The sequence below is a fragment of the Seriola dumerili genome, unplaced genomic scaffold (genome assembly GCF_002260705.1).
Source record: "Seriola dumerili isolate Sdu_G_001 unplaced genomic scaffold, Sdu_1.0 BDQW01000138.1, whole genome shotgun sequence".
NCBI lineage: Eukaryota > Metazoa > Chordata > Actinopteri > Carangiformes > Carangidae > Seriola > Seriola dumerili.
This window is the reverse complement of record NW_019174393.1, coordinates 10,269,798-10,294,244: the sequence shown is the minus strand read 5'-3', so window position 1 is coordinate 10,294,244 and position 24,447 is coordinate 10,269,798. Positions and strand designations below refer to the sequence as shown.

At 41.9% G+C, this 24,447-nt stretch overlaps 1 protein-coding gene across 1 annotated transcript; it reads right to left on the bottom strand.

Annotated features, from left to right (window-relative positions):
* Window positions 1-237: 237 nt before the first annotated feature.
* Window positions 238-24,320, bottom strand: LOC111224966 (leucine-rich repeat-containing protein 17-like). The gene is made up of 5 exons (XM_022749683.1): window positions 24,249-24,320; window positions 14,986-15,370; window positions 13,033-13,531; window positions 3,868-4,023; window positions 238-1,006 (listed from the first exon to the last, which is right to left on the bottom strand). Exons 2-5 carry the CDS (start codon window positions 15,256-15,258, stop codon window positions 570-572), a joined length of 1,365 nt encoding a protein of 454 aa, XP_022605404.1. The 5' UTR covers window positions 15,259-15,370; window positions 24,249-24,320; the 3' UTR covers window positions 238-569.
* Window positions 24,321-24,447: the final 127 nt, after the last annotated feature.

Below are 24,447 nucleotides of genomic sequence, written 5' to 3'. Positions count from 1 at the left end.
TTTCAGAAAAAATAAACCCGATTTTATTTCCAGAAAACAGGTAGACAATATCATACATCAATTATGAAAAAAAGGACCAAAAACTACTAGTTTATCCTGAACTCAATATTGAAATTACTGTAGTAGAAAAAAAGAGAGCACCTGCAGTTCACTGTGTGGGGAAATACAGAGACATTTTTGTTGGGGTTATTAGATCTGATACAGACTGGATTGAGAATGTTCTGCAAAAAAAAAAAAAAAAAAAAAAAAGATAAAACAAAGCTCAAACAGCATTTCCTTAACGTTTTGTTTAAAGGTAAACTTAGCAATATGACATTGTGACTAATGTTCTGTTGTCATCCACACAAAATGGGAAACGTTTAAAAAGACATCAAATCAAATTAAGCCCAAAATACATTTTTTTTTATCCCAAATTTGTACTTCTTCTTATCACATTTTTATTTGAACATTGAATCACTGAGTCTACCTTTAGTAATCCATTCTTTAGCCTGTCCACAGACCGCCTTGTGGCGTATTTCGTAAATTTCCCTCCAAACTAAACCACACCAGTCCACTGATCCACCTCCTCTCTAACTCAGCCGGATGATCTCAAACTTGTTGAACTTCTCTCTCAAGGGCCGAGGCAGATGCTCACCCTGGTCCTCATCCGTCTCCCCCACCTCCTGCGCCTCATTGTCCGACCCTCCTTGTCCTCCCTGTCCTTTATCCGTCCCTCCCGTTTGTTTATCCTTGGGACATTCCCCGTTGTAGGTCTTGACGTAATCCTCAACACGCCAGCCCCTGAACTCCTGCGGCTCTGAGCAGATCAGGCCACTGTAAAAGACGCCGGGGTGGTGCTTAAGCCAGTAGATCAGGTAGTGGATGTTGTAGTCGCAGATCCACGGGTTGTTGCCCAGCGAGAGCTGCCGTAGGAAGTAGAGGTCTTCCAGGACACCATACTGGAAGTAATGGAGGCTGTTGTTGGACAGGTCGAGCTCACGGAGGTACAGCAGGCCTGCGAATGCAGCTGGCGAGGGGGGAGAAAAGAAAATAAAAGAAAATGAGGTGGCAGCTCATACTGCTGTCTGAATACATTTTTTGGGGCCTTCCAGGGGCAACACAACAAGCTGCATTATTATCACCTAATAAAGTTGTTGTGGTGTACTTGTTAGCAAACAGCTGCTTATTTACACATCCTGCAGACACAAAGTAACATTAGAATTCATTTGGAGTTGTGTGTCTGGCTCCCTGGTGAATGTAACTCCAATCTTCAGTCTCTTTTTTTGCTTTTTTTTTTTTTTTTGGTCTCCACCAACTCCTGAGGGAAATATCTGGCTCTTTAGCAGCTAAATGCTCCACTTTCTTCACAGGGCTAGTTGTTCATTTTGGAAGCGTACAGTGGTGGAACAGTTGAACAGAAAACCAACAGACCTGAATTGTCATCATTTTGATAATAAGACACAGTTGTCTCTCATAGAGCTCTCCTTATATGGATGTGAACTCAGCTTGGCGTCAGGATCATCAAAATCTAACTAACCTGAGTTAAAAAGGTGACTGTTGACGTCCTTAAGAGGTTCCAGACATTGTAAGCAGTCTGTGTTTCTGTGTTTGAGTAGGAGTAATGGGACAGTGGAGACTGTTTCACGCTGTCCACTAGCCTTGGGCCCAGCTTTGATCTTTACAGGGTGGAAGAGAGGAGGGGAGGAGGAAAAGAAGAAGAGGAGGACGGGAGCGTGAGGAACATATAGAGGTAGACAAATATGGTGAGAATAAAGGCATCGCTGAGAGAGACATGAAAGAAGAGGAAAAATGAACACCAGGGACCCGAGATCCTTCCGGTTTCCATTTTAACAGATAAGTTACTGCTATTTCATCATTTGACCCTGAAGATGACACAGATAGAGGGAGCTGTAGGAGGGGACGGAGGAGGCTGACTCTCCCAGATTAGGTCGGTGTAGTTTACCCAGTGTGGACTACTTTCATGGTGTTTTCCCAGGCAAGTGTCATCTGCTTGCTTTTCCAATTTTGGCCTCTTGTCCTACAGTCAGCATGAGATAATGCCTGCTCACATTCTTGCCAGCACCTCTATACTTTATACATTATGTGTCATTTGTTTGCTAAATGCTAAGTTTGCAACCGTTGGACAGAGCCAGCTAAATTTGCCATTTCCCTCTTTTCAGCCTTTGTGCTAAGCTAAGATAAGCTAAGCTAAGATAAGCTAGGCTAATTGGCTGCTGTGTCTGGCTTCATATTTACAGTGCAGACATGAGAGAAAGCAAATAAGTGTTCTAATGACCACGCTTCCCTCTGCGACATGTCAGTTCTTCCATGACTGTTCTTTCCATCTGCTCTTTCAAACCGTACTTTGAGACTACTGTCAATGTTTTTGTCATGGAATGAATTCAAGCAAAGAGAGTAATCTCCAAGTATTTAAATCAGCACTCCCACCAGGATCGCAGAACCATACAACGCAGCTCCCACTGAGGTTAATGCTTTGAACCCTGTCATTAACTTTTCCAGCTTTTAATGTACATGCTTTAAAATTCTCAGTGCCAACAAAGAAACAGGCTGAATGGCATGAAAACATCCAGTCCAGTGCTGCTTAATTTATCATCTGACGGACGTGATAAATTAAGGTTTTACCCCTCACCCCCCAGGGTTTGCCTGAATCTGGGCCGATCTTGCCTACAAGTCTCCATAACAAATAAACACAATTTTCAAGTCTTGAGTCACCATGACTACAGATATGACTGTTGCATAAGTCACACTATTAGATGTTCCTTCATTGTTGCTTCACTTACAACAGGGAAGCATATTAAGAAATGTTTTTTCTGCAGTTTGGAGTTCCAGGAAGGTGGAGTCCCCACAATTCCTAAAATGTCAAGTTATTAGTCACAGGGCATGTGCATAGAATTGACCTTCAGACATACTTTACTTTCCTGTAACTCTAAATTTTATTGTTTTGTGTATTTCAGTGTTGTCCTGCCTAGAAAAGCCGCAACAATCTGGCACAAGAATTGGCCAAAACAATGAGAGACTGCTTCTACAAAAAAATAAAACCAAAAAACGCATCTACAGTACTAATAATAACCCCAGCATGCCAGGGCCTTTGTGTTCATTCATTTTTCTTTCCCTGTCTGGCCATCCTCCACATGAAAAGCCTAAATAAATAACCACATGAAAATGATTATAATCATTTTTTATTTTACTGAATAAAAAAAAAAAAAATGAATTAGGAGGAACAGCCATGAGTGAGACCATATGTCACCTATCACAAGCTCTCAGAGTAACCCAGAGTGTACTTTCAGTTTTTAGTTTTAGACACACTGGGGTGAGCTTCAGTAGATTGCAACATGTGTTGCAGGGTAATGAATAAAACTACAAGGTTTTGTGAAGGATTTCCCTCCTGGGCAGGAAGACAGGACCCCAAACATCATAAGTCTGGAGAAAGTAATGAGTCACTTTTTTTTTTTTTTTGTGGTATTGCTTCAATTCAATAAAAATGACCGTTCAGATGTAAAATTCACCAGAAAAATCCCAAGATGAGAGGAAAAAGATTTTCTCCCACTCCTACTTCTATTGCGTTGATCAACTTAGGAACCTAAGATTTATCTTGAAACCCCTGGTAGGGGTCTTGACATCCAGGTTGTGAACCACTAGTTTGTTTCAGTTCAGCTCATTTCATTATTAAAGTTATATGGCAATGTAGCAGAAACACAAGTGATGTTAAAACAGTAGTTTTTAGTCTTTTGACATGTATGTTTGCGTGTCCCTGTTATGTGATTTTAACAAACACCTGCTAGCCAATCAGAAAGAAGTATCTCAAAGAGCCCAGATATATGTTCTCAGGTGTGTGTGAGGTTACAGAGGGTGGTGCTCTTTTGTTACCTGTGTCTACACGGTGCAGGCTGTTGCCGCTAAGGTTGAGCAGCTTGAGGTCTTTGGACAGCAGGAACTGTTTGGGCCTGAGATGTTTGATACTGTTACTGGACAGATCCATCTTCACTATGTCAGACGGCAGGTCAGACGGGATGTGATTCAAATCTGCAGGGGGAGAAAGACAAGACAAACATAAGGTCTTCCACTCTGAGAGCAGATGGAAGGTAGCAAGAGAGTTGAGAGGAGAGAGAAAGCGCAGGAGCGTAAAAGGTTAAACTTAATACTCAAATGAAGATAATATTTCAAATAGACAGAATGAAATTCAATGCAAGTATTTATAACACAACAAATAAAGATGCATGTATGCCTGTTGATAGTTTTAAAGGATTGAGGCAGATGTACAGAGCACACAGTCTCAGAATCAGCTGGAAATCCAATCTGTCTGCATCTTTATACATTTTTCAAGATGTTGTGTGGGTTGTGTGTTTTTGTGTTTTCAAGATTGAGCCGAGTGTGACAGCATGGCTAACATTATTTCACTTCTGTGCCAGGGAAGAGTGTTTCCGCTCTTTTCCAGTGTTGTGTTCCCAGCCTCACACACACACACACACACACCTTTTCCCCCCGTAAGAGTGTCTTTGAAAACTCTAATGTATGAAACAGCCATTTCCCACATATTCCCATCTCGATAGTAGATCCTCTCTGGAGCTTTAAATCAAAGTCCCACGCTTGAAGCACATTTCACAATTGCTATAACGCCACCACAGTGCTGGGACAGTTATAATGAAGATCTGTCACTGCCAACAAAATTTTATCCCAAAGATAAACACAACAGAGAAGAGCTTTAATCTTGATATGTGGATCTTCTCTGCAGATAATAAATAGAACCAGATTCATGTTAAGATCGTTATTGCACAACTTCAACTTCTGGGATTTTTGGCTGTCCGATCAAAACGTTTTGGAGTCAAAACCTTTTTATGGATTTTGAATGATGGTATAGTTCAGCAGTTGGTCCCTGCAACCTGTATCATCGAAACAAACATGGGTGATTGTTTTTGCAGCAGTTTGGAAAAATGGTTGCAGGTGAGAGGAAACTGAAGCGCGTTTAGGCAGTGTATACTGACTGAGACATAATCAAACGATCTTTTCTCTGACTGCTTTATTTCCTCAATTTAGGGGAAAAAAAGTTGTGTACAATATGCGTGCGGTTGAGCATTCATGCATACATGCATACATGCATACATGCATGTGGACTGGTTTCCTGCCTGTATTTATTTACACAGAAGAATGCTTAAGGACATTTTTATAGTGCAGATGTTGCAGTCTTTATGCACACACTTTACTGCCACAGATGTTGGGGCAAGTTATCATGAAGGCATGTTGCCATAAATCACCAGCTGAGATAATATAATTGCACAGACAGACAGACACACACACGACATGCATATACAGCATGCACATACACCACCAATACACTTAGGAAACGTGTTATTATTCTTCAGCGTGTTGCAGTGGTAGTTGATGAAGTGTGCAGCAAATGCAGGAACAGACCTTTTTGGAGGCCGTGAAGTTTTACATTACAAGCACTGAGTCCTCCACAGTGAGAACTTTCTTCTGAGAAGTCCAAAGGGAATCCCATCCTGCCTTAGGTGTACTACATATGTCTGCAACTTTGTCCAAGCAGATTTTCAGATGAGGCAAAGCTGGGGGAAAAATTCTGGCATAAACATCAGACTCAAATTCCCAGGCTTCCCTTTGAGAAATCAGTCAGACTTCAAACTTTTTGAGCCAAAAAAACAAACCCTCTCCATGCAAGAGAGATACATCTGTGGTCTGCGGTGTGTTTTACAGTCTAATGAGGATAATCTCCTGCACTGTGTCCTCAGCTGTGACAGTGGGTTAGGACTGGGCAAGTGGTGTCTGTGACCTGGTGGACCTACAGTATGTTCCTCTGGGTAAGAAAAAGCTGAGGCAAAGGTAGAAAGAGCTATTCTCCTCTTTATCAGCTTGATTAGCATTGCTTCCTGGAGCTAAATGTTTTGCCAGGAGCTCATTATATCAGGGGTATCTTGTAATTTTTAATGGAGCAAATCTTTTAGATAAAGTGTTAGGCTCTTTCCTACTTTAACATCTGCTATGTGCCTCTACAGAGTGGACTGCTGAATGAAGGGAGTGAGAAAGAGAGTGAACATGTCAGGAAAAGTGAAAATCATTCAGTCATTACTGGTCTAGGACTGATTTTTTTTTTTTTCTTCTGAATCTGCTGGAGTCATTACTTTGGAGCACATGTGAACATCTGTCCCTCTTGGATTTTTCTGTCCAAAAAAAAAAGAAAAAAGAAGGAGAAGAAGAAAGTGCTTTGTGCTTCATTACTACCAAGTTTTAATCCGGACAATTACCTGTTACATTTTTGTGGGATTTCATCATTTATTCTTTGGCATCTAAATTATAGCACCTGCTTTAAGTCAAAGTGCCAGGCTACACTTACTTACTGCAGCAGTTGAGTCAGTCATTCATCAAAACATCCTATGGAGGTCCCCTTATAAGTAAAACACATATAGGCAATGCATTAGTGTAACAAATGTACTTAATACACAGCAGTATTAACATAGTTTAAATGGATAGAGTTAAACTATTTCCATGATTTAGAAGCTGTGCAGAACATTAATCTGGACATTTATCTATATACTGTATCCTACTCCAGAGGCAATGGGTTAGCACTGCTGATGATGTATACGAACACATAAGTTACGAGTTACGGGAAAAAAAAATGTCAGTGGTCTGGTTGTTTATCCCTCATTTCCTCACCATTTATTCCATGAAATGTCTTCCAGTGGTGCTATTATTTATTCTCATTTTTGCAAAAGGTGAAATATACAGCTACATCTGCAAATATATTTCGTTAGAGCATTAATACTGAATCTGTTTGGAGCAGATGGTTCGATATGTTTCGTACTGTTTGGACAGTAGAAAGGGAAGCAGTTAATTCTACTTTTACAGTGTTGACATGATTACTCTGTGGGTCAGCTGTGCGTAGTGCAGTGAATTTTGTGGTTTGGACCCACTCCCCAGACTTGACAGGAGGAGTCTTTTCTTAACAATTTTAGGCACTAGATGTGCTGCATGGTAGCAAATAGGTAGCTGTGAATGTGTTCATATTTGCCTTCCTCAGTTTAACTATATTTCATGTGAAGTCATTTGAACTCCAGCTGCTAAACTGCATGTAAGACTAGAAGTATAATGGTTTCCGAGGAAGGACAGTAGGTTATATACAGTAGAGTTGCTTGTCTAACATGAAGACATATGCAGCCTGGGTGATAATATCCTGTTTACTATTTTCATCATCATCCTCATACACAGGCTAAAGCAAAAGCCTGAACATGGTTGGGATCTATTCATTTATGTTTAAGAGAAGTGTCAAGTTTCCGTGTGTTTCTAGGCTCTGGGTTTTTTTCACGTGAGTTATGTTTGGGCTTTATGCAATATAGATAAATCTCTGTCATCATTCCGGCAGAAGATATAGAGGCAGAGGTAAAGCCTTTTCTAAACATGCTGACATCTTTGTTTATATGATTTCACTATTACACTATTACAGTGTCATGTACTCCCTTATGCTGATAGTGTAGGGGGGTTAAAGTCATGCTACATTTTTGAAAAAAAACAAAAAAAAACCCGGTTTCGTGCCTTACTGCTTTAACTCACAGTGACAGTCAGCAGCTTAGCACACTGGAAACTCACAACAAAGCACATACATTAACCCCACCATAAAAACCACATTATGTCATGTTAAAAGATGAGATACTTAAATACGATAAATATTTTGTGAGCTTTATAGTTAGCTCTTGCTTCCAGCTTTTATGCTAAGCTAGGCTAATTGGCTGTTGGTGGTGTAACAGTTGTATCAATCATCTCATCTGGCTCCATACATGAAGGTGATCATGTATATTTCCCAAAATTTTGATCTGTTTGTTCACGCATGGGAACAAGTGTCATCTTTGCTAACATAGTTACAAACACAAATATGCAATCCTTGATTTTGTTATAGTTCCCAAAGGCACTCCCTAACAGGCTCTTTGAAAAAAAAGTTTGATTTTATTTTTTGCACACATAATCTTTTTTTCTCTTTCTACAAACCAAAAAAATGAATAAATAACAGAGGCTGCGTCCCAGGACTGAGCGCTTTGGGAAGGCAAAATCCCTATAAATCTTAGGCTGGACAGTGGAGACAACCACCTAGCATAACAATTGGTTTCTCTGGAAATTCTCAGTAACTCATGGTCTGTTTTCAGTGACCTCTTTGCCTCTGCCTGAAAAACGTCTTTGGAAAAGTCTAAAGCCCAGAAGTCGAACATAAGTACAGTTCCCAAACTACTGCAAAATTTCTTTGCATCTGGCAGAGTCTGCAGCTTAATCCTCCTATTGTAGAGAGTGATGTTTGATACTGTTGTCTTTTTTCATTCATGCTCTCTACCTCTGTGTATCGCTCAAATGACATCATGGAAGATACATTTTTTCTGCTGACTAACTGCCCACTGACTGTGCGCCAGGACGTCCAGGGAGAGCCTGACATAATATCATGCATGTGGGTGTGAGTGAGACTGGGTAGCAGCCAACACACCATATACAGTACATGAGTCACTTTTCAGTTGCCATTTCAAATGGTCTGAAGTTTATATGGAGGATTTGTGGTACTTCTGAAACCTATGATTTCTTGACCTTATGAGCACAGTCTCGAAGGCAAAGTCTAAAACCAGGCCAAAACAAAACCACCCTGTAGACGGGTTTCTGAGCAACATCATGTGTGGAGAAAGAAAAAAGTTGATTTTGCATTAATATAACATATCAGGCAGAATGAGGGGACTTTAATCACTAATTTCATATATGCTAACGTTACTTTTCTTTAAGCTAATGTTAATTTTGTTAAGCAAATGTTACCTTTTTATGCTAATGTTACTTTTTAATGCTAATGTTACCTTTTTCATACTGATGTTACCCTTTTTATGCTAACATTACTCTTCTTGAGCCAACGTTACTTCTTTTCATTATAATCTATAATCTATTATGCTAACGTTAGTGGAGTGGCCTAGTTAATTCATGCTACCTGTTGATAGATTTGGACACGTCATTTCTCGTTCTCACATCTCTCACAGCTCACTTCATGTGGCCTTTGTTAACATTATCACTGCCCCAAGCTTTACTTTTGTAATGTTGGCTAAATTAGCTTAAAAGTAACTCCGGTGCAATACATCTGATGGTCACATCTATATTTATTGTAGCTATATGGTCCCTTACAAGTAAAATAAACCAGAAATGTGCCATATGTTGAAAAAATATACATCTAAAGAGTAATTTCACTGGTTTTCAGGATCTGTATTTCCAAACACTGAAAATATTACATCGTGGCAATAAGGTGTGTAAAATCTTTTATTTTGAATAATAGCTTCACTATCGGAACTAATTCAGAATAAATACAATTTTGGAGTTCAACAATGTGTCCACTGGATAGAGGGGACATAAAGAGAAGTAATTTGAAGGCATATTTTGATACTACCACAGACTAAAGTCCACATTCCATCCTTGAGAAACAGAGCCTCAAGAGCTCCCTTATTAACTCTGACCACTCTGTATCGCATTGATCTCCAGTAAGCATGGTGTGGAGCCTGAAATCTGCTGTGGTTCACCTCAGAGAAACCGTCTTTTAACCAGAGAAAGGGAGACATGCAGACTGGGGACAAAAACAGGGAGAAAGAGATCAACAAGAAGAAAATATAGGGTTCATAGACCTAGAGATCAGAGTATGTTTCCACCCATTTCATGCTGCCTGCTTTCTTTTCAGTCCCATGTGAAAGAAAACCATGTTCCCCATTTGTTCCACCTCCAGACACTTCAACCCTCTCCAAAATTTCCTTTCACTTAATCACTGTATTTTTAGATCATTGTCATTCTGATATTTAATTCATCAGAGTGGCTGGAGCTGGCTGAAGTTAATTAGATTTTTAAAGCTGCCAGCCCTGCAGCTGCATTACATGGCATGTTCCTGTGCAAGACTGGATTTACCAAGCAGACAAAGTATACACCTGCGTTGGGACCCCAGGCCAAGAGGGGCCTCAAAAGCCCTAGGTCCAGAACATTTCCTTTGGTTTTGGTCATTTGATTCAAAGCAGATTTGTTTGCAGAGTATTTGCACCACTTAAAGGTGCCCTATGGTTGTCTTGTAAAGAAATCAAAGGTTATGTTTACATTCAGCATTTCCTGCATCCTTGAGGTCTAACAAATGTGTTCTATGGATTTTTCTTTTAGTGCGTTATATTGTACATTGCTTACATCGTGGTTGCTTTCTCACAGTCTTCTTCTTCATGGCCTTTTGTTGGTGTATTTTTATGTTTGTTGGAACGTTACCGTCACCAACTGTTCAGGGCAAAGACCCACGCATAAAAACTTTGCTTCATTGTGCTACTGATGGTCAAATTCCCCACAGGGAACCTTTTAAGTACAATATGAACCAAGGAAGTTTAGCTTGTTTTGTATTTCTTATAGAGAAGCCCTGTGTCAAACCACAGTTTTATGAGCTTTATTATTTTCATTTATATTGTGTTCACATTATAAATGTTCCTAATAAAATTGTGAGATCAAATTACTACTAACAAATCACAAGTTATAGAGTTTTTCCAACATAGGAGTACAGTTTGCAGTGAATTTAATGAGAACTTGGAAGCAACATGGCACATACACACTGCACAGGGGGCTTTAGGTAGGGTGTCAGTAAGGGGCAGACAGAAAAAAAGATTGCTTTGTGGAACCCTAATCAGTTGTTTTCTCTTGTGGCTGGAGAGGTAATTCATTATGGAACATGGAGAGAACAGCAACGCTCTGATTTTCTCAAGCGACTCCACATAATCTCAGAGAGACAGAGGGTCTTGAGAAATAATTTATAAGAGTCAACTTGAAGAATGTAATATGCTTTTGATTATATATTGCATTAGTTGGCCCAAAGTTCTCCAGGCCATATCATACCACAGCACACCAAACTCTGCCAGCATCTGTAAGTGTTTAAGATCATTGAACGGACCCAAAGGGGCTAGAGAAGAAATAACATGAAATGATCAATTTATCATAATCTACCTGTGATTAGATTTGCACTGTGATTGACAGCTAATACAACCAATGCAACTAATGAAAACACTAATGCTGGAATCCAGCGAAGTGAAAACAACGAAATGAAAAGACACTAATCCTCAACTGGTTTCAACTTACAGTCGAACTACATGGGTGTCCTTGCAAATCAAAAGCACAGAAGACCATGCGCTGAATATCATGCAAAACAGCTGCAATATATTAGGCAATAATCACACATCGCCTTCGTGGTGGGGGCATGGATTAGAAGGAAGCAGGAGAGAGAGAGTTATTATCAGGCATAGAAATGATGCGGAGAGATGGGTGAGAGAACCAGCCTGTGAGAAAAACAGAGAAACCTTATAGTGCCTCAGATAAAGAATCGATTCAAAAGTCCTACTGTAGAAAAAAAATAATAATTAGGAAAATATGCGAAAAGCTTCCTCGAGCATTTATACAACACAGACGCTGCCTTGTGTGGCTTTGGCTTGTCGATTCTCTGTGAAGGATGGCTTTCTCCGAAGGGCATTAGCTCTCCATTTTATAGATGCATTCAGTTCCTCATGTAAATCTGGGAGCTAACTTGGTCTCAATCATGGACACAGACAATCTTTCAGTTTAGGGTGCTGACAGCGGATGCTATTTCAGAGGAGTCGTGTTTTAGTGCTTTTTAAGAAGATAAAAGGATAAAGAGGGGGGTGAAAGGGAGAAGATGAAAGAGCAACAAAGTATAAAGAGCCCACATAAAAGTAACCAAGCGTGAATTCTCTGCACAAATTCAGAAATCGTCATTTCTGCTTCTTCTGAATTGCAACAGTGAAACAAAAAACAAAATGTTTATGTCGCCCCGGGGAAGTAACAGCTGCAATGATGGCAGCTTTGAAGTGGCATTTTTTACACCCAGAGAACCAGATGTGAAAACTGGAGGAGCTGAAAGAAAGTTGGAGAAGCATTTGCCTTCCTTTATCTTCTCCAGATTGATGTATGCTTTTTAAAGTCTTTTCTGCAGAATTCTGCCTATACTGACTCAGGAAAAACACAAACAGATTGAGATGCTGGTGGTTGTTCCTGTCTCCTGAGATCTCTTGCAGAACACAAATCTGCAGGAAATTAATAAATGGTATGATTCAAATTAATACAACACAATGGTGGCGCTGCAGTCGTAGAAATCAGAGGAGTGTGCAACAGACCACACAAGATCGCAAACACGTCAAACAAATGCAACTCATCAAAAAGCCTCAAGCATCATAAAGTGAAAGAAGAAAGTGGTCTTTGAATATAAATTAAACCCTTGAACCAAAAGCTGCCATGTGCCACTTTTACAAAGCAAGAATTTGAAAGAACAGACCGCGACCAGCCACAGCGCCTGCTCCTCCCCTCCCCCGTGAGGGTCCGGGCGCCCCATGTGGCAAATATAATGAAGAAACACAACTGGGCTTACTCAGCTTGTTTGCAACCAAAACATTAGGCAGCAAAAGTAATTCTTATGGCCAATTTCACTGTATATGCAACTTTCAACTGGAGAGTGCTGTACAAACCTAACAAATACACCTTTTTATACAAGACATTCCTCTGACCGCGTGGGCAGTCTATTTGTTGTTTTTGTCACACGTCGTAGCCACTGAATAAATAGGAAACCCTGACCCTTCTCTGTGGACATAATAGCTACTGGATTTCTAGAAAAGATGAAAGGGCTAAGGATTCAAACTAGTCAGCGCATGTGTAATTGGCAGGCTGGATCATCAGAGTTACTACTATTCTTCCTGAAGGGAGCATGGACGTCTTTCATGGCAGATATTTCACTAAAAACCAAAAATGTTGCTCGAGGAAAAGTCAGAGGATCACCAAAGTCTACGGAGCCATGTCAGCAGCAAGTACCCACCCACACAGATACTGTCTTAACAGTGTGCTAATCCTTATCAGGTGCCGGACAGGTTGTGTGTTATCAGTTATTCTGAAACAGCATCCAAAATGTGCGACCTCTGCTTCAGATGATTCGACTGCATTTCAGCGTTAACATGACACAAGATAAATTCAGATACAAACTTGAGATTCTCTCACCTTTGCTGCTGCAGTCCAGCAGAGGTTTCGGGAACATGTAGGTGTGACACATAGACGTGGCCTCTGGCTTCACTTGGAATGGTGGAGGACGTGGTCGACCCCCACCTCCACCCCCCGGCCTGATGTCCACCTGGTTGTCATCCACACACAGCGAGTCCACGTTCAGCTTCTTCAGCTTCTGGCCCGTCAGTAAAAGAGGCTCCGCACACTTGGCGTAGTTGCCCAGGTTGCGGCTACTGGGTATCTGCAGCTTCCTGACCAGGCTGTCCAATGAGCACCCGCAGCTCCAGGGGTTGTCATAGAGACGGAGGTAGGTAAGGCGGGGCAGAGGGAGCAGGACTTCCTCAGAGGCTGTTTTCAGTCTGTTGTGCTGGAGGAGCAGGGTGGTGAGCTGGGAGAGGCCGCTGAACGCTCCGTCCTCCACCATGGAGATGTCGTTCTGCTGGAGGTCCAGGCTCTTCAGCTTGGTGAACTGAGAGAACATGTTGTCCCTCAAAACCTAAACAGAGAGATATGAACTTTAGGCTTTTGTGTTTTTTTTTATTTTCTGCAGTGTACTGTTTGAGTAGCTGCCAACAACCTTGGCTAATATGTTAACTGTTGACTCTGTTTGTAATACGAATTGATCCAGCTAACATCGACCGTCTGCGTGTCCCAAACTTCACACAGCTTGTTCCTCTGAGTAACAGAGCTCCATTGTTATAAACGCATGAGAGGGCTACAACGTTGCACTGGCACATGTGTTCCTTCGTCATGATGAATACGTGCACTGTATTTTAAATTGATACCACAAAGACTGCCCTGCTGTAAATACTCACTAGTGCACCAAATGTGTATTAATCCGCAGCTTAACATAGTCCCCAGCGAAAGCATTATTTGATCTTATATGAGTAGCTTAAACAACAGTACCTGGCTGTTTTTTTTTTCAATGAATGTTTTTATACTTTTATGAAAGTATGTATTTGTCATCCCTTGTTGCTGAGCAACACACACAGGGGAGTCAAAAGGTTGAAAGAAGGTCTTGTTTGCGTACTGAAGTCAGCAAATTGACAAGCAAAAACATTCATGTATTGTGAATAGTACACTCTTTCATCCAGTGGTTCATTCAGTAATCATCTAATGGAGAGCACTAAATACTGGCTTCCAGTGATGAAAAGCTGTCTCAACTACTAAGTGAATTTCTGAAGTCATTACTGCGCAATCAGCATCCTATCTGGCCAGCATGAAGCGCTTTTAACAAAAACAAACATTCTTGCTAGAGTTCTAATATTCAGCTCTTTAGCTCATAAGTGCTCCACTGTGTTCACCAGCTGGTCCCTACAGCTGTTTGGTGTTTTGGTGCTTTACAAAGTCATTTCACCCATTGGAAATGTGAAAGTATGGCTATATTGCAACTTTAAGAGCAAAATGCAGTAATATTCCATAATATACATTTATGCAAAATCCAACAGGGCCAAAGATGCAGCTAAAAATAAAACAAAGCCCACTTTGTTCATTCTTTCCCTCACAACTCATTTATTCAACGACCCAAAGTGAAGTTTAATTACGCTATTATTTTACCGATTTGATCAGTGTTTATAACTCATTCGTCCTCATTTGTTACCTCGCTGGCAAAGCATTTGGCTTCGTTCCTGTCAACACCTGTGACACACATCCTGTGTGCGCACTCAGACATGCAGAAACCTACACACATATACACACACGGGGTGGAAAAGTGTGTCTTTGATCTCGAGACCAAATGAATGGTGCACAGATGCTCGTGGCATCAACAACCAGGCTGGGTTTATGCTCAGAGTTAGAAGCTTGAGACACTAACTGTTATGTAAAACTCTACAAGGCGCTCTCAGAATCTGTTAAATATCATTAGCAGTGTCTTGTGTCCAACTGTGGCAGGTGGTCTGTGTCTCGTCTCTTCTTATTTACACTATGCAAGTGCAAACTGTCTGTTTGTACCTGAATCTTATTTCTTGCCAGCAGCAGGTGGTGAATGTCTTTGGGCCAGTCTTGCATCACGGTGGTCAGCTGCCTGTCCTGACAGTCCAGGTACTTCTCTCCCGCCTCCATGTATTCCTTACACTCCTGAGTTTGACGCCTCATGACCCCCGCCCTGCCTCTGCCTCGCACACGGCCCCTGGCGCCCCTCTCCGCAGCCCCTGACCGAGGGCCTCTCCGGGGCTCCGCTGACCGGAGGAGCAGGAAGAAGAGAAGGGTGGTGAGGAGACGCATGATGTGGAGAGGAGAGAGAGAGAGGAGGAGGAGGAAGGGAAGGCCTCTCGGTAATCAGGTCAACCTTGGAAGATTGCTGTCGGATGTATTGGTGTGACTGGGCCGGTCACAGCTGTGTGTATGAAGAGAAAAACAAAGGGAAGAGAATGACAGCCATGAGTGAATTAAGACCCACAGCTCTAGCAGTTCCACATTTTTCCCCTGAAGCTCTGAATCTCACCCCTGTCAGTTTATACGGGATGTGGGACATCATTCAAAGCATTATGGGATAGTAGACAAAACAGGACTGACCAGCAGCACAAACACAGGAGGAGGTAAAATAGCACGTTTGCCTGGAAGATGGATACATTTATGCGTAATAGAGAGATTAACGGTAAACAAATGAGCATATTGGTAGGACACAGAAATGATGCACGGATAAAACGTAAGAAATAATACCTGAAAAAGAAAAAAAGGGTTGTATATTCTGTTAGTGAGACTCACAGGTAGAGAGAATCAAGTCACAAACACAATAAAATATACAGGGATTTCTCTCGCTTGCATGTGGAGACATGCTGACAACTGAAATGGTAACAGTGCACATGTTGAAAGAGTTAGTGGAGAGGTAGAGCGAGCGGTGAGAGAGGGAGAGGAAACAGGAAAAGGGGGTTTTGAGGGAAAGAGAGATAGACATTTGTTACATGTTAACATCTTAAGGGTTAAAAATGTGCTTGTAGTAAAAGTGCTGTTTTCTTTCTGGGATGTTTTCTACTACCGACGAACCAGGCGCAGACGTTCTCTCTTCCTGTCCCCCGGCCATCTTTCTAAACACGCCTTTCCTCTCTACCTCTCTGCGTCCTGATCTTATTACATCACTCTAGTCCACCTCTCTTTGTCTCTCTTTCCTCTTGTCACATGTTGCTGATTCCGTCTCACCCTGCTGTCATTATTGATTACTTCTCCTTAAACATCCATCCACCTGCAGGATGTTTACGCTCGTGTGTTTACGGGCGCTTATGTGTTCTATAGGATGTATCTGTTTCTATTTGCAGAAAAAAAACTTGTCCCGACCTCACTCATAGCCTGCCACCACTTTGGTTAGGATATGGTTAAAGTTTAGGTATATGCTGGATTATTCCTCACCAAGAAATAGTGACAGTTCACAACCTGCTGTAAAACATGAAATTATCATTTTCTACTCTGCAGTCAGACTGCAGAGCCCGACTGGCTGTTTCCTTCTATTTCAAGTCTTTTATGCTCAGATAACTGGCCACCGGTTGTAGCCCTATAGTTAATGGTTGGACATGAGTGGTGCCGATCTTCTCATCTCATCACTCAGCAAAATCAAATAAGCAAATTTCCAAACATGTCAATCTATTGTTTCCAAATCACTACCTGGCTCTTCTATCCTGATTTACTGCCTGTCTGTACGGCCAAACTGGGAAACTATCATCAGCCACAAATATGAAAAGTTCAAGACTGGAAATATTAAAATTTATAGCTTGATAATGATGGGGATTGTCTTTTTTTCTTTTTTTTTTGCTACACAACCACTTGTTCTGGACTCCCTGCTCTTCCTGATAATTTTAAATATGTGTGTCTGCGTGGGTGGGTGAGTGTGTGTGTGTGTGTGCAAGTTCTATGGTAAAATAAGTGAGTCATGGGTCCCTTGTGTGATCGGAGGCAAAAGGGCAAGGCCCACAGCTCTGCCAAGACGCAGTGCACACACACACACACACACACACACACACACACACACACACACACACACAGACACAGAGACACACATGTGCACACAGTCATTCCAACTGTACCCAACCACAGCCCCCTTACAGTCTTCCAGTCTCTCACACAGTGGAACAAGCCTGTCAATGCAGATGGTGCCGTTCCATTGTGAATAACAGACTGGGCATGTTAGTGAGCTACAGGCAGAAACAGCTGAGAATGTATCTTTCCAGCCCATTGAGCGCTCCTCAACTGTCACGACTATCAATCGACTCCAACGAAGCAAACAAAAAAAAAAGTTTGATTTCCTCCACTGCTGTAATATACTTCTAGTGAGCTGTTACTCCGAACCCAACAGAAAGTGAATGAGCCGGTCCTCTCAGCCCCTGTCTGTCAGTGTGCGCAATACTGTGTCTGTCTTTCTTTTTTCCCCATGTTTACATGCAAGGGATGCCCTTTATACATTTGCGTGTGTTTGTCTGTTCGTACGCTCGGGTTCTGTGCGAGCACATGTTCTTGTGTCTGCGTCGCATGATCGCGCAGCTGATGAGGGACATGTTTCGACACAAGGCGGGACTCGCACCAGGCCAAACAGCCAGAGTAGACTAGACTGAGGCGTCTTGAGTAGACCCAGACACATCCTCCCAGGCTAAGTCGTTTGGTCTGGTACAGGTGATTGATAAACACTACTGTGACCCAGCTGTACCAATAGTCCTGCGCAGATCAGTGGGTAAAGCATTAAACACACTCTCCAGTGCATCATAGCCACATCCGCCAAAATACACATAATGTAGAAAATATTAGGGATGTACTGGTGACAAATTAAAGGAAAAACCAACAGCGTCCACAGTGTCTTTTGGCATAGACTTTCCAAGTTTCTGGAGCTCTGCTGGAGGAGGAACATAATTCTTCCCCCCGTGTGGAGTTTTTGATTACTGTCACGGGGAGTACTGTCTCACATCTTGCTCTGAACTCTCTCACAGGTGTTTCTAGGTTAAGATTTGGTCACTTTGAAGGATGTAGTATACTCTAATGACGTCTTTCAGAAAACAAAGTGCGTTTCATTTTTCTGAATTTACTCACATCACTGACAAAGCCTGTCTTGTGCCAGTATAACATCTCATTTCCAGCTGTAGAGGTAAGAGAATTGCATGTTACAGTGCACAAACGCATCTGGACTGGTTGTGCTTCGCTACGCGTTTGTTCAGGGTTTTTCTTTATATTCCTCACCCCTCTGAAAGGTTGGTTAAAAAAAAAAAAAGGATGACTAATTTAAGTGCTTTATTTAAAAAGTTTTAAACTTACAGCTCCTCCTCATGTTTGGAGCATGATGATTCCATGACTCCTTCCCTGATCCCTAATCAGTTGGTCCGGTGCTGATACTGCTCAGATATTTTTCCACATCACAGCTGCTGAGCAATGAAAGTTCAGCCCCCTGTTAGAAAACTACAGCCACGGTCAGCCTGCAGTATCCCAACACACATTCCAGCTGGGACCATAACATACACACTCAAGCCAAACCCATCCCTGCGGTTCACCTCATGCCCATACCAGCCGGAATTAGCCCCTCCAGTCTAGTATTATTCCCCACCCCAGCTCCTTCTGGTCAATCCATGCCAACCCAAAGCCGTCTCGAAGAAAAAACTGTCTCCCTCTGTCTATAAACATCCAGCATGGTGCAGTCAGATATTTCCTCAGGGGCATTGCTCTAAATACTTTAGGTATTGCTGCCTCTGTCATCTGTCCTGAACCAAGTTTGGTCTGGACATGAAATGTGGCAGCATCATGTCTCAGTTCGGACCCTGGAAAAACAAGTTTGTGGGAAGAATCTGGCCTTTCTGTTAAAAACAAGATGTAGGTGAGTTACAGATGACGAAATACAGCATGTCCATGATAAATAATGGGAAACCACAGATGAAGTATTGCGGTTATTATTCTTAATTTTATAATTCCTCTTGGGCCAGCTTGAGGTTTTTGTTTTTGGCCATGGCTCTAGGGAGGGGACTGTCAGTTAGCTACACCACTATTTTGGTCCAGACTTAAATATCTCGGCAAGTATTGAATGGCTTTCCAGGAAATCTTGTAGAGACACTCCCTATGCTCCTTATAACTTGATCCCTTGATTTTTTTTTTTTTTTTATCTAGCGCCATCATAAGTTAAGTTAAAATGACCACACCAAACATTATACCTGCTGAACATCAGCATGTTAGCGTTGATGTTAGCATTTAGCTAAAAGCACTGCTATGCCTAGTCTTGACAGAGCTCTTAGTCATAGTAACAGAAACTTTGTAGAAAGGTAGATTACAGAACTAAGATCACTGTCTATTTTAACATGCTCACTATCCAGCTCCATCATTTGAAAGTCATAATTTAGCTTAGCTTTAGAGACATGGGGTATTATTTGACAAGTATGATGTTTTTATTGTCTGAAGACCAAATGAAACAGACTCTCAGGCTGAAAAAGTTAAACAGATTATCCCATGAATCATATACTTCATGTAGTGCCGCGTGTGGCTGACAGTTTTATCGGTTTGTTCACAGTAACCTGCATGCGAACAAGAGTGTAGCTTAAATACCTCAGGGTCATTCTGTTAACAGAAATGCTGTTATATTGGGTGCTAATTATTAGACATTTTATTTTTTGAAATCACGCCCAGCTCAATTTTCAATACTTTTCACATTTCAACCACATGAGGTAGGTTTTTTTTTTTTTTTTTTTTTTTTTTATTTTACAGGGAGACCACAATCGGACAGCACTGCCAGAAAACCCCCCGGAGAGAAATGTAGTTGTAACAGCGAGTATGATTGTGTCATCAGTTGTGATAGAGCTCCAGTTACCGAACAGACACTCGACTGCTGGGCAAACTGCTGAGCAAACGGAAAAAGTTTTCATTTGGTAGTTTGCCTTAAATCTTTCAAATGGTTTTTCAAACCAAAACAATTTCGCTAATCAGTCTTTTAGACAAGGAAGGGACGGCAAATACTCAGCACCAGTGTGCTCTCAATCAAAACAAACCACTGAATAAATGCTTTAGTTAGTGTGGAATTTGTTTTGGTAACGGGGTGCAGGGAGTGAAGACTTGAAACTCCAACTCCAACTGCATATCATGTGTCTTCATGCTGTAACAGCTTTTTTGATCCTAATACTCTGTATACAATACTGTAATTTGATGGGAGAGAGTGAGAGATCAACTAAAGTGATTCAGTGACTGCATGTACAGTAGCACACCACTTACATTATAATGATATAAAGCAGGGTAGTGAGTGTTGCAGTGAAGTATAACATGTAATTTAACCAGTTGTAAGGAGTTCAGTGCTGACAGAGGAAGTTATACCACTCTGCCCAAGAACCAGAGGTCAAAGTGCAAATGTGCGAATGAAGCACCTCAACATAACACGCACATGTAGACACATATAACATAGTATATTACAACAGTATATTCATACAGATAGACAAAAGGGAGGGACATATACTGCAGGTGTCCATACAGGGACAGTGAATGGAGATAAAAAAAAATAATTAAAAAAAACACACAGAAGAGCCACACCCTGACGCTGTCTGTGTGTCTGTGTGTGTTCTCTGAACTGTCTGTGGGTTCAAATGGGTCATTTGGCCTCAGCAGACCGGAGGAAACACAAACCGGTTGGCCTCGAACATCATCCCGTACCACCTACATCAGGAAGAGGGGGCGAGAGAAGAAGACTCACCGACTCGAGATTAAGAGAAATACAGATGGAGGCAGTTTACAAATTTGAAAACCATTTCCCAAATAATGTTTCAGCGGAAAAAAAAAAAAAAACCCCCCGGGGGGGGGGGGGGGTGAAAGACAGAATGGAGAAGTAAAACCAGGCTCAAGACAGGATTAATGTTAGACGTTGAAGTTGCATGGGAGAGAAAATATCATGATGTCAGCTAAAGGGAAGTTCCTCCTGGCAAAAAGGGAGAGACGGATTTGTTTGGTTTCAGGTGACACCGCTCTGCTTCTGTTGTTCTAGGAACACATGAGCGGCCGAGGAACAGAGGCAACAGCACATACGGCGGACCCTGTCTGATGTAAATTTGCGGGTCAAACTACAGAATCGCTTTCAGTTTTGTGCACTCATAAAAATCAAACATATTTTATGCATATTTTATGGCTCTGAATGGTCCGAGGCTCAATCCGGTGGCACGACATCAATCCCCCTTTTTTTTTTTTTTTTTTTTCCACCACTGCAGGGACATTACATAATATGTGTTCTTGGCTTAACATATACACATGAACATGAAGAAAAGTTGGGTAAAAGGGCACTGCACACTTGACTTGCAGCATTAGGAATAAGCGAGGTCTACCTATAAAAAATCTTATCCAACACTTATCCATGTCAACACCACCCTCACCCGCAAAAACTTTGAAGCTGCTCAGTCTCTTCCTGCACTAGCTGCCCACGGAGGCTTTTCACGCTCCAATAACACTGGACAGGCCACTGGGGATGGAAAGAGTTCAGACCTCCAGAGGAAACACAGTGCAGAAACACAAGGGCCACTGTGTTGCAGGGAGAGAAAGTGAGAACAAGCAGGGGAGGCTGCGAAAACAAGAACGAGCCCTTTCTCCTGAGCTACTAATAGAAAAATGTAAAGCATTCAGCTTCCATCCAAGTTGCTTGCATAGATACGTGGAGGGAAGCAGGCGGAAAGTCAGTCAGTCAGTTGTTGCAGAAAAGACAGACAATAATATTGAGAGTTGAAACAAGGAGCGAGTTTATAGGTGAGTTTTCTCTGCCAGCTATAGCCTCCCAGTAAGCTCACCTTACTTTGTTTCCCTTGGGCTCAGTTCCCTTTGTGTGTGTGTGTTCCCAAATGTAACAGCCCCACCATGAAGCAAAGAGACAAAGAAGGACATAAGGAAAGAATGATGGCACCTACAAGGATGTAAGGAACCGACCCTAAACCCGACACCAGAGGACGAGACAGTGACAGAGGCAGACATATACTGTGTATGTAGAGAGCGAGCGAGAAAGAGAGAACCCTTACACATCCCTGAGAGCCTAATTGGAACCAGACAAGTTCATTTCTGCAGAAGAGGAGAGGCAAGACAGGGGGGGGGGGGAGTTGGAGAGACAGAAAATGACAGCTTGGTTTTTACCGGCAGGGTCAGAGGTGATGAACTCACAAAAAGACCAACATCTGAAAGTAGATGTTCGATGGAAACTATAGCCAAAACCGTGTGTCTGTGTGTATGCTCCTTTATAGTATACCCATGTGAAATCTGTTTTCTCCTTATTCTCCAGAGGCCAAACATACCAGCAAGAATAGCAGCTGCGCGCCTTGATAGAGGTCAGTGTCTCATGCACAGGCGTCTGCGCGTCCATGCAACTCCTAATGTGCTTTCAGCTGAGGGGTTATCAGCCATTGGTGTGGTCTCCCTCCCGGTTTCCTGGCTGCATCTACTCGTGCTCTGCAGCTAACTATGAGAACAATAACCCCCATCATAAAACATTAAACCCGGAATTACTGTTTTGCTGAAATGTGTCAGGTTTATAGAAAAAAATGAAGAGTTGGGGAAAGGTTTTATTTTAATCTTATGCAATATTCTCAAGAAATCCTGAGTGCAAACTGCTTCATTAGAAACAGGGAGTTAAAAAAATGTCATGAGATGTTTCACACACAGTTTTGTTTGCATTGGCGCCAGACACATCTGCACTTTAAACACACACACACGCGCGCACACACACACACACACACACAGAATTCTCCCTCCTCTCTTACTACAAAGTGTCCCACTTAAACTTAACTGTGGCTGCAGCTGAAACAGCAGAAACCTAAGTAAAAGGGTCTCTCTCACTTTGTAATCAGAGTAAACTTGCAAGTCAAGCTTTTTCTCCGCACACCCCCCCACCCCCTTTTTTATTTTGTTCGGTGCAGAATGCCAGAGTAAAACCGCACGTCGCTCCCTCTCTGCGCTGCATGAGGCTGGAATTTTTTGTGAAACTTATACAAGGGGCATGTAACTCCCTGTGTGGATGTACATACAGCTGCACACATACACACACACACATATGGACACTTGAACAACCAGCAAGTACACTGTACAAACAGTGGTGCAATACACCATGCAGGCATCCTTTAGAGGATTTTGAAATCTTGCCCATAAAATTTTGGAAATCTGCTGAAGATCCTTCTGGCAAAATCTCATAGCTGACACCAAATTCTCCAAATCCTATTTCTTTTCTTTTTTTAAAAAACATAGAATAGGCTGAGTATTGAGTGAACATGAGTCATTTGTTGGCCATGGCTATCCAGAGTTTCTTACTGTCCAAAGAGGATCCAAGTGGGTAAATGAACTCTTAGCTCTCTCTGCTGAGCCACACTGCCTCACCATGGCAGTGTTTAGTGCTTTTTTAGTTCTGGTGCATGGGACCTCCAGCCAATTACATGACAAAAGCATTAAGGAAGCATCTAAAAATAGCAACTAGCCTAACTCCGAGGGGAAATTAAGATTAATGTGAGGTTGCAATGACCCTCCGTAAACTTGGCACAAGTTGAACAACTTCAAATTGGAGTTTCATATGAGAAAAAGAGAGTTGACTTCAGCAACTCCTCAAATACAGAGCTGAAAAAAGATGCAGATCAAATGTAATGAAGACAATAATTCATTTCTTGTTTTGATTTTTTTTTCTATCAAACAGTACAATCCAACTGAGATATTGCATGTTATGCAACATTCTTGTGAGTAGCTCAGCTCGGTCCATTCATATCTTATGTTTCGAGAGTCATTGCGCTCGTGCAGATACCAATCCAATTCTGATAATGGACACGTGTTCTAATGTTGTGCTGCTGCAGCTTAATTTTAAATGACTTATCAGAAAACACAGTAAGTTTTCAGCATGGCAGCACTGCATTCATTCTTTGTCTATGAATTCACTATCAGTGCCTGTCTCCAAGGAACAAAGGGAAAAGCCTAAGAAAATGGGAAAGTCACACTTCTAGTAAAAACTTTAGGAAAAAAGAAAAATCATCCTCTGGTGGGTTTTATTACATATTATGCAACCTTGTAACCATTTCAGATCAAGATTAAAATAATATGCTGTGGGTTTTTTTTTCTAGCCTTGATGGAATCAGTTTTTATCACCAAGAACTAAAACTCTGGTGCCAAACTTTACTTGCCAGAAAATCTTTTTGAGTATTGAATGTTGTATCAGGAAGGATTTTGGGGAGGGGGTGGGGGGGGCGCACGTTTGCTTTCAGCTGCAGAATCTTTTGCCGATAGACAGATCTGATGGTACAATGTGAGGGTTTCAGTCCTACCTGTGCAGGGAGAGAATCTGGCTCGGGCTCGTCCACTAGGACCTGCAGATCTCCGGTTGGTCCCGCGTCCCCGGCTCCTAATCCTGTCATGAGCGCTGCGTCCAAGCCAAGAAAATCCTGCCTGGCTGCCTGTAAATTTAGAGCCCGGAGTGAGGGACGAACGACTTGCTGCTTCTACTCTCTCTCTCTCTCTCTCTCA